This window comes from Phallusia mammillata, chromosome 2 (assembly GCF_965637545.1).
Source record: "Phallusia mammillata chromosome 2, kaPhaMamm4.hap1.1, whole genome shotgun sequence".
NCBI classification, from domain to species: Eukaryota; Metazoa; Chordata; class Ascidiacea; order Phlebobranchia; family Ascidiidae; genus Phallusia; species Phallusia mammillata.
The window spans coordinates 17187115-17197762 of NC_137253.1; the positions used below are offsets into that span (position 1 = coordinate 17187115).

Genomic DNA, 10648 nt, shown 5'->3' on the forward strand with positions numbered 1-10648 from the left:
TACCGTGTCGTACCTGAGGATTGAAGATGTAAATAGACGTGTTTGTTGTACCCTTTTGTTGGCTAAAGCTAGACTAGCCTCACTGAAAGTCGTTTCTATTGCGCGACTTGAGCTGACAGCAGCTACACTTGCTGTGAAAATGGACCAGTTCTCAGATAGGAGTTGGACCTGAAGATTGAAAAATCAACTTTCTGGACAGATTCTACGTCTGTACTGCGATGCATCAACAACACGGCCAAGCGCTTTCCTGTCTTTGTGGCAAATCAGCTGACGAAGACAGATGAAGGGTTTGATCCTACACAGTGGAAACACGTTCCAAACGGCGCTCAATCCGGCTGACGACGCGTCGCGGGGTTTAAGAGTTGCTGCGTTGGTAATATGCGAGAGATGGTTTGCTGGAGGAGGATCAATGGCCTACGAGTCCTTTGATTCCAGACGTTCTACCCGATGAGTTTGTGCTGAAAGAACGAAAGGTGGTCGCAGTTCATCTTGTTTCTACGAAATTGGACTGCATAAATCAGTTGATCAATCGATACTCGTCCTGGAAAAGACTGAAGAAGGTTGTGGCATGGCTGCTACGGTTTGTCAAGTTTATTCGAACGAAAAATAAGTTGCAAGTTGCCGATCCGATAAGCGTCTTTGCAGAGGCTGAATCCCATTGTGGTTGGTGGTGTTTAACGTGTTGGAGGTCGCTTGCATCGTACACCGGTGGCATATGACTTGAAGCATCCGGTGATTCTGCCCAACAAACACCACGTGACAAATCTTATAATCGAGGATCATCACAATACCGTTCAGCATTCTGGCATGGGTCTTACATGGACATTGCTACGACAGAAGTACTGGGTTGTTCGTGGTGGAGTTGCAGTAAGGCGTGTGTTGGGACAATGCATATTTTGTCGCCGACACAATGCTCCCATCGGCCAACAGATGATGGCAAGCTTGCCACGAGAACGAATAACGCCAGGGGAGCCATCATTCACGTACGTTGGAGTGGATTACTTTGGGCCTTTGTTGGTAAAGCAAGGCAGGAGCGAGGTCAAGCGATACGGATGTATATTTACGTGTCTGACAGTTCGTGCTGTGCACATTGAAATCGCACACTCGCTGTCAACAGATTCTTTTATTGACGCCCTTCGGAGGTTAATTGGTCGCCGAGGAAAACCGAAGAAGATCTTCAGCGACAACGGGACCAACTTTATTGGAGCTAATCGCGTTTTGCGCGACTCGTTAAAGGCTTGGAATCAAGCGCAGATTTATGATTGTCTCAGGCAGCGTGACATTGAATGGGCTTTCAATCCGCCTACTGCAAGTCACATGGGTGGAGTTTGGGAGCGGCTCATTCGGTCTGTGCGGAAAATACTGAGTGCTCTTATGTCTGAACAAACGCCAAATGATGAAACTCTCATCACCTTTATGGTTGAAGTGGAAGCGAAACTTAATTCTCGACCACTCACTCCAGTTACTATGGATACAGAAAGTGACGAACCTTTAACACCAAATCATCTGGTGTTGCTGGGGCATTGTGATACACTGCCGCCGGGAGTTTTCGATAAGAAGGACAACTACGTTAGACGTCGTTGGCGCCAGGTGCAATACCTGGTCCATCAATTCTGGTCTAGATGGGTCAACGAGTACCTGCCGACTTTACAAGTTCGGCAAACATGGACTGTTCCAGAGCGCAATCTGGCGCATGATGATCTTGTTCTTCTCGCGGACAACTCCGTCCCACGAGGCAGATGGCTGACGGGGAGAGTCGTGGATACCTACCCTGCAGAAGATGGATCGGTACGCACCTTACTGGTCAAAACCAAAAATGGGACTTTGAAAAGGCCAATTGCTAAATTGTGCCTGATTCGCAAGGCGGGCGAAAACTAGCGTAGCGTTGTTTTCGATTGTACATAGTGCATGTGTTTGTTATGTGCTCGCTGTAGTGTTGTGTTTTATTGGATGTGACGAACGGATTCGCACATCGGGGCTGGGAATGTTACAGCGAGAAATTACTTGTATGTGCTTTATTTCCCTGTTTCTAGTTTTTGTCAGTGATCTGACTTCATTGACTATGACGTAACAAGGCGCTTGCCATGATTGTTTGGAAATCTCCAAACGTAACAATGCGTGTGATGTCATTAGTGTCGCAATCTTGTGCTGACCACGTTTTACAGTTTCTTTCGGTGCTGTAAGCAGCAGTTTTAGTTGTCGCAGTTCATAGTTGATCCAATTAGGTTTTGGAAATGTTTTGTTCTAACATTAGTGTTTTATGTGTAGCTATAAAAACATGAAAGTTATTAAAATGCTGAAACGTCTTAGTTCGTCAAAGTGCCTATAATTCAGCCTGGACTCCTAACAAGTTGGTACGTAATTTAATGTGTCAATTGTGTTAGTTAAAGAGGTTTTGACTTTCTTAATGTGACATATTTCTTAGTGTAAGTGTATCGGCCATATTGAATGTGCGTATTATTGCCGATTGTGACACGTTTCTGTTCGTTTAACAGAGAACCAATGCTGTTGTGCAATCGATGAGGAATTTGTATCCGTCATCCAGGCAGGCATTGTTGCGTTCGAGACAAATTAGGAAACCCCCAAGTGCGGCGGTCGGTGCAGATCCAGGCTGCACAGATTTTTGAATAAATTACGGCCGCTACAGTTAGGTAACTGTTCTCAAAGGTGCCATAACCTTTATCTAATCATATGCTGGCTGCTTGTTTCTCCCCCACAGAAAAATAATCTCCCCCACAGAAAAATAGGGAGCAAACAGGAAACAAATGTTCATGATTGAAAAATCGCAGCTGTCCATTCCCCAAATCTATATAGGGGGCCTGCGGTCTCGATGTGATCTCCGTGGGGTTGGAGTTGGTGCTATTAGAGCGTTCTCCTCCAACATCGTTTCATCACTTTCGTCAACACTAGGATATGAAAGCTCAGCTACATTGTCGTTGCATAAACATCTTCTTCTTCGGCAGCTTCAATTGACGGACTTATGTTGTCCATACCAGAATGCGGACACGGGGCTAGATCCGACGTGGATACCGTGTCCTCCCATCCGTTAGAGTGGCGAATTAATGCGTATGATGGATTCGCATCAACTAGATAGACTTCATCGCATAAAGGATCGCCCTTGTTTCGAACGTGGCGCCGCAAGAGAACGAGGCACTCTGATAACAACCAAGTTGGCATCGATGCTCCGAACATAGCTCTTCTTCGGAAACAAAACATTCTTTCATGTGGTGTTTTATTCACTGCTGTACAAACTAATGTCCTAATTGCATGGAGAGCTTCATTTAGAACACTTTCCCATTTTTCTTCTGACAAACCTTTGCTGTGTAACAGAAGTTTATTGGTGCGCCAAATAGTTTGATTTGCGCGTTCGCATTGGCTATTACCTGTTGGGTGGTATGGAGAAGATTGCTTGTTGCAATGCCTCGTTCCGAAAAAAATTGTTTAACTTCGCGACTCATAAACGATAGACCTCGGTCACTATGTATGTGAGCAGGAAAGCCGAAGAGACAGAAAAGAGTATTTAGACAACTAACTACTGTTTTAGATGTCATCGCAGAACACGGAAAGACAAAAGGGAATCTGCTATATTCATCAATAACTACAAGTAAGTATGGATTTGGTCCTCTCACAGGTCCTTTAAAATCAATTGACAATCGGTCCCACGGTTTAGTTGATTGGACCAGAGTTGCAAGCGGGCCCGAAATCTGAGCCCGGATCCGGCCCGCGAGGTCATTTCATCCGGCCCGCGACTACATTTTTTGGTTTCCAAATCATATTGATGACTTTGTGACATTCAAAAATTGATTTACTTCACACGAAAGTTTTCCTGTCGCGATATGTAGAATAATATTACCTAGTTTCGTGGGATTACAACTCCCAGGATTGATCCAAAGCCAGCAGTTTGTTACGTCACAGACAAGACTACATGTGTCAGTTGTGCGCCAACAATTTCCTTTTTTGTTACTTGTGACGTAATATACAAGCACTGCTCGTAAGAGACGACCTTTGTAGTTGATAGGTCGCATCACCAGATTTTAAATGGGTTTGTAGAAAGACCATATCTTGGCGCACCTAGAAAAATCGCCTCGCGGTTTAAGTTTGGAAAGGCGGCGCCAGTGCATGTAAGCTATGCGGCCCGCGCGAATTATTTTTAAACTTATCCGGCCCGCAGTAAAAAAAGTTTGGTGACCCCTGCACTAGTGGGTACACAGAAGGTGAAAGACAACTTATAATTACTCGAGTTTTGTTAACGGTTGAAGAGGAACCACTTCTGCCTTCTTCAGGATATGCAATATAGTCTTTAACGGTCCTTAGTCAATATGTAAATATTTTTGAAGCGTTGTGCCTATTGCAGGGTTGGGTAACGAGTCCTTTTAGTCGAGTCTCAATTCTAGTCAAGTTAGTCCAAGTTCGAGTCCCAAGTCAAGTCAAGTCAAATGAGGTTCGAGTCTCAAGTCAAGTCAAGTCATTAGTGGTTCGAGTCAAGGCAAGTCCCCAAAAGTTTTTGTAAGGAAAGGTTAAAGGTTTGAAAAATTAATCTATTTGAATGGTTCATCGCGACTTTTTTACGGAGCACACTTTATTACAGTGAACAAATCCCACCAACGTCCCTTTCTTAGAGTATAGCAGGGCTACTCAAATGGCGGACCGCGGTCCATATCCGGACCTTTGAGGCGTTCGATGTGGACCTCGACGGTCTTTTAAATACGGCAACATTTGTGTGTTAATTAACTAAACAATGCTACGTAGAGGCACTTTTTAAACTGGGGTCGGCATAACATTTGATCGGCAGTCTGCGAGGAGCCTAAAGTCCTGCCAAAATCTTATGTGAGCTCAGATTGTCCAACTATGACGAAAAAATGGTCGAATATTTCACCATACATTTAACAAAGCGGCGGTTATTTGCGCATAATTGTATCTGTGATTTAATAAACTGAATTTTAAATCATTACCGTGCGAAGCAATCCTGTAAAACCAGATAAAATGTATTCTGCATGACGTTGTACCAATACACTCTCGCAAGGAATAAAATCACGTTTGGTGCATATCAGTTCAAGATTTCAATTTTGACTGCGATTGTCCACATTAGCTATAACCAAATAGGCTAAGACACGTTGCATTTGCATTTCTGACAGAAGTGTCCGGACCTTTGGAAATTTTTACCTTTTCTATCTGGACTTTTGACGAAACTAATTGAGTAGCCCTGGAGTATAGGGTCAACTTTAATGAAACACGTTAATTGACACTCATAATTGACACACAAGAACGTCAATTTTGAAATCCCAAAAATATTTTTACTACATGCGCTAGCTTCTACGTTTGTACAGTAATATAAGCGCTTAAAAGCGAATACTTGGCCTTGGCGTGTACTGCATTCGCATTCCTTAAACCAAGCAATAAGTACAATGCTTAATGCCAGCGTTAAAAAGTTTGTGCATGTAGCAGCGACTTCGTTACGTTAAAATTAAGCAAAAATAGCTTCGCATCGCACATTAAAGCGCTGTTGTTGTTTAGTTGAATCCGACTGAACAGGTTATCCATTATAAGAAATTTCCGTTTTGTTGGTGAAATAACGAGTCCGAGTCGAGACTCTACTAAGACGAGTCCAAGTCAAGTCGAGTCTTTTCACAGCTGAGACTCGAGTCAAGTCAAGTCTTTGAAAGAGGTGACTCGAGTCGGACTCGAGTCGAGTCACTGACTCGACTCTCCCCAACACTGGCCTATTGTGAGTTCGTTTGGTCTGGAAGACGCTGCTTTTCCATGATGAAAATTTAATTTACTTTAATAAATTGTGATGGCCATTGAGGAGTTAATTTAACTCTGACTTTATTAAAGTAAAAATACAACTATGTATCTGCAACACAAACAATAAATGACTCAGGAAATGTAGAAAACGAATAATCCCAAACGCAAGAGAAAACTAGACATCCTACCGCTAACGAGACAAAACACTAATGACCGGAAGGAAGTAACGGGACGTAACGGAAAGGAAAAACGGAACAAGGTAAACCGGAACACAACATAGAAATAACATTCACCAAAGTGTATTCTATCTGTTTCCCAGTGTTATTTCGGAGACAAAATTTTGATTTTGGATTGGGAGGTTATGTAGCGTATAATCTTTGTGTGCAGGAACCGATGTACGAATGTGGCGGAAGTTGACGTATTTTATTGCATTGCTGTTAGCCGAGTGCCCAGGGATCATTCAATACAAGAGTGTTGTGAGTGAAAGAGTTGTGTGTTTGTGGTAAAAAATAAGCTACAATTGTTTCAATACACTGTAATAGCATACATCAGACTTGGACCCCACGGCACAAGATGCTATTATTTTTTATATGCTACAAACCTTTGCTTGAGATCAATAATATTATAATATAATATTTCATATTATTCTCTCAAAGATCAAGCAAAGCTGTGAAAAGTCAAGGTATAGCAACATCGAAGCATATCGAATATTCTTGTGCAGTTTCAGTGATAACCAGTTCACTATATTTTACATTTTCTAATGTGCAAACGTTTTAACTACAAACATGCTTGTCAAATATACTGCATTAACCAGGTTATATGCTAAACTAAATGACTTGTCCCAAAATTATGCCAAAGCTTCGTAATTCCATGTATAAAACAAGCGCTATTATATCAAACCATATTAAAAATGTTTTACCACCTTTTTTAAACAGATGGAACTGTTATAAATTTTTTTGTCATCAAAACTAAGCATTGTAACTTGGTTTGGCCTTATAATTAAACTAACTGCATGAGGCCCAACAAAGTTAATGCGAACTAAAGGAAGGTGGCTTTTTTAGGTGTTGCATTGAAACTGTTTTTGTTTTACAAAGCAGTGTACTTTTCCAACTTAATCGTATTGTGACGCCATTACGTTTTACAAAATGCTGTAAAGGCTGTCTACACAAAAGGTTACAAAAGTCTTCAACAATTGTGTAAGATTTGTGCCATGTAGAGTATCAATTGGTCGATAGTATAAAAAAAATTTTTAAAGAAAATATTTTGGTTGCTTAAGTAAAACTTAAAGTTAACCAAAATAACTTTTACCATATATAAGATAAAACCAACCAACTCATACTTTGCAGAGAACACGGCTCGGGTTTGCCGGAAACAAAAAAGAGGTAAATTATTTGGTAATAAACCAAAACTTAGCTAATTTATGCAATGTTGAAAGTTTTGGCAACAATTTTACACACTAAAATTTTCAAAAAAGTTTGGGCCGAAACCAAAACATAGACCAAACAGCATATTTGGCTAAACCGAAACTTCGGCATCACTGGAGCAACGTTTGATATCTTTTTGGTTAAGTGACTTACCCATACTAGGACAATCGAACAGCGGTTTAATACAAGTCATAAGGTCCACGCACGGATGTATTTGATAGTGATTAAATGAGTGTTTCTCCAAATTTTCTGCACCACCTTGGTGGTAGTTCTGAGGACCATCTTCGCACTCGGCGTCGAACAATGGAGGACAAGGACATTTTGTCATCGATACATCAAAATATTTCACCATTTTCGCAATTAAATTAAGTTTCCCTTTAACAAAATCAAAAATGATAATTAGCTAAAAAATCATATACTGTGTTTGTGTGTAAAGAACAAACATAATTTTTAAGTTACCTTAGGTAATATCTCAGAATGGCAAAACAGTGCTGAGAAATATGTCAAAATGTTGGAAACATCAAATTGTTGATGTAGTATCCATTCTCGAGATTTATATCAACACAACCGACTGAACGAAATTTCGATCTACAATTATGTTTATTGCTCTAAAAAAAGTTAGCAAAAACAGATGAAAGTGCCACTATACTTTTGTTGTGCATTTTGAGCTGTTTGTCTGTTGGTGTGTCGTTAGGTGCACCAGTTTTAATTTTTTCCGCTACGCCGATTGTAAGATGTAACACCAAACGAATGTTACACACAAATAAATAAGCTTGGATTGTCATTTTGGAATACAAAAGACTCTCTGGACACAACTGCTTTCAAACATGCCACATGTCTTTACATAATGTGCCACGAGTTGTTGTACTTGTTCTACAGAACGATACTGCTATCATAAATGTCAGTGTTCACTGCTGGAAAGTAAACAGGTGGACCCGGAAACAACGAAACGTTAGTTTATATAACTTATGACATGATCCTGGCTGTTTTTGCGGTATTACGACTAATGGTGTGCCCTCAAAATGGGTATTTTGTCGGTGCGTCCTGGGGTAAAAGTAGAAACACTGCGGACTGTACTGACACATGTAGCCTAATAACACACGGGACTTTATCAAATACTAAAATACTTCCTCTCAAACAGAAATTTCTTTCAACAAAAATAGGAAGCAAGTTAACAGATGATAAATAAAGTGTATGACTGAGCGGGGCCGTGAATTTTTTTGCTGTTTTTCAACACTAAAATTACCTACATACAAGAGTAGAAATTATGCATTAACAGTTAACACAAAATCAGCACCACTCTTAGGTTTATGCGTTTAAAACGCTTTGCAATTTATTTACCCGCAGTAGTCACAACATGTTTTTGGGACTTCTTAAAAGGAAACCTACCTTACGCATCTCACAACTAAACCTTACGTACCTTTCGAAAACTTAATTCGTTTTCACGGTATTGTCGCTATTCGTAGCTGGATAAGCAAAAGGTCAAACTGGCATAAGCAAGCAATCTGTTTTATTTTTTATGACGTCAGGCATAATATTATGTTCGTTACAATGGTCATAGTTGGTCAATTATGGCGACATATTCAGAGTTGTTTTGCACCAGCTTTAAATATTGCATGTTACCAGGGTGTCTCTTAACCAGTGCTCTTCAACCTTTTTTGGTTTGGTCAAACCTTAAAGTTCTGGTGACAAACTTAAAAAGTTTGTGATGCACCCTTGTATACCTTTTCGCACTGGTGCACCCCATGCACATTTTGCTGCACCCGTGCATCGTACGCATATTTCCCAAATGTAATCTATTTCGCATATGGGGCTTTTTTTTTTTTTTTTTTTGCACCAGCACATAAAAGTTAATGAGGGAACTTATCAATAAACAGTTAATTTAAATCTATTAAACAGCACTTAGAGAACAATTTTAGCCTAACTGTTTTTCGACAAAGTTATAAAACTGCACTCAACAGTCAACACTTTCAGTGCACCCGGCAATCACGTGCGGGCTTTTGTTAATTGTTTCAATTATTGCGCACAATTGCATTGTCTTGTCTGCAGCAAGGCCTCAACAGCATCAATAACGAATTACAATGAAAGTATAATGTTTCAACTTACGCACAATATAAACTGATGCACAAAAATTTACTGCTGCAACTCATGCACAGTAACTAAGTTACTTCAAACTTTGCTAACAATTATACGTTATAACTACCTCAAGCCTTTGCTACAAAAGTCGCCTTTGTTACATTGTTATGAAGCAAGACTCCGTTCACATAATCAAGTTTAATGCCCGCCAAGCGTCGCCGCAGACACGTGCCTATCACGCACTTGCTGCTTGTACTGTTTGGTCTCGACGTACATTGACGGACAGCCACATTTTTGATCAAAAACTTTTGAGGTAAATTTACGTCAATCCGCACTCTACGCAAAAAGCATTTGGACGCAGATATACGTCAACCGCACTGAAACCTCATTTAGTATGAGATAAACTGAGTTTAAACACGAAACGGAAATATTCTGCGACGCCCTTGGAAAATTGAAACGACGCACCAGGGCGTCGCGACGCACAGTTTGAGAACCACTGCTCTAAGCAATGCTATTACCATTAAAACTGCATACATATGCTTAAAACTGTACTAATAAAACAAGATACAATACTAATAAAAACAAGCTACACTTGCGAAACTGAACTTTAAATAAGTTGGTCGCATGGTTGTCACTAGTGATGCACCGAACCCGCCTAAAAAGGTTCGGGCCGAAACCGAATATTCGGCCACGAGGCCGAATAATTTCGGCCGAATCAGGCCGAACATAAAACCGCATTTCTTATGGGTGTTTTTAACTTAACCTTGTGTTGTTGATGCAAGTGAACTCAATTATGACAAACCAAAATCAATTTCACAATGCGAAAGCTTCACTAAACTTGTAATATTTCGCAGACAATGTGGCAGGTATTTTATAGATACAACAAATAGTTAATTTATGATGTTTCGTATTGGCGAAAATGAAAGTCGGGGTATTAATTCCATGCAATCAAAAAGTTCGGTTTCGGCCGAATTGTCAAAAAAGTTCGGGCCGAAACCGAAACATCGAAAAACAGCGTATTCGGCCGAAATGTTTCGGCCAACCGAAACTTCGGTGCATCACTGGTTGTCACGCATCGTGTCCTGTGATTGGTCAAAGGCAAAGTGTTCTCTGATTGGTTTGGACTGACGAAGCGGCGGTGAAAAGGATACCTGTGATTGGTTAAAAAAGCCCCATATGCGAAATAGATTACATTTTGGAAATATGCGTCTGTCTTAACCTCTTTTACTTGCTTTGTGCCTGCTAAAATAGATATAACACGCAAACTTATGGGTCGTGCACGCGGGACATGTAAGTCCTGCACGCACGAGATCTCGTCGGGAACTGCCATGTTCTGCAGACTGGGCCTTAACTAAGGTCACAATGGACCAAGTTAAGGCCGGTGTACTGCTTTACAAACGGAC

At 40.7% G+C, this 10648-nt stretch overlaps 1 protein-coding gene and 1 pseudogene across 1 annotated transcript; one reads left to right on the forward strand and one right to left on the reverse strand.

Annotated features, from left to right (window-relative positions):
* The first annotated feature begins 807 nt into the window (after positions 1–807).
* LOC145214269 (uncharacterized) lies at positions 808–2516 on the forward strand. Its single transcript, XM_080082764.1, has one exon. The coding sequence runs from the start codon at positions 808–810 to the stop codon at positions 1876–1878; it is 1071 nt and encodes a 356-aa protein (XP_079938890.1). The 3' UTR covers positions 1879–2516.
* Positions 2517–2642: 126 nt separating this feature from the next.
* On the reverse strand, positions 2643–3590 carry LOC145214271 (uncharacterized; annotated as a pseudogene).
* Positions 3591–10648: the final 7058 nt, after the last annotated feature.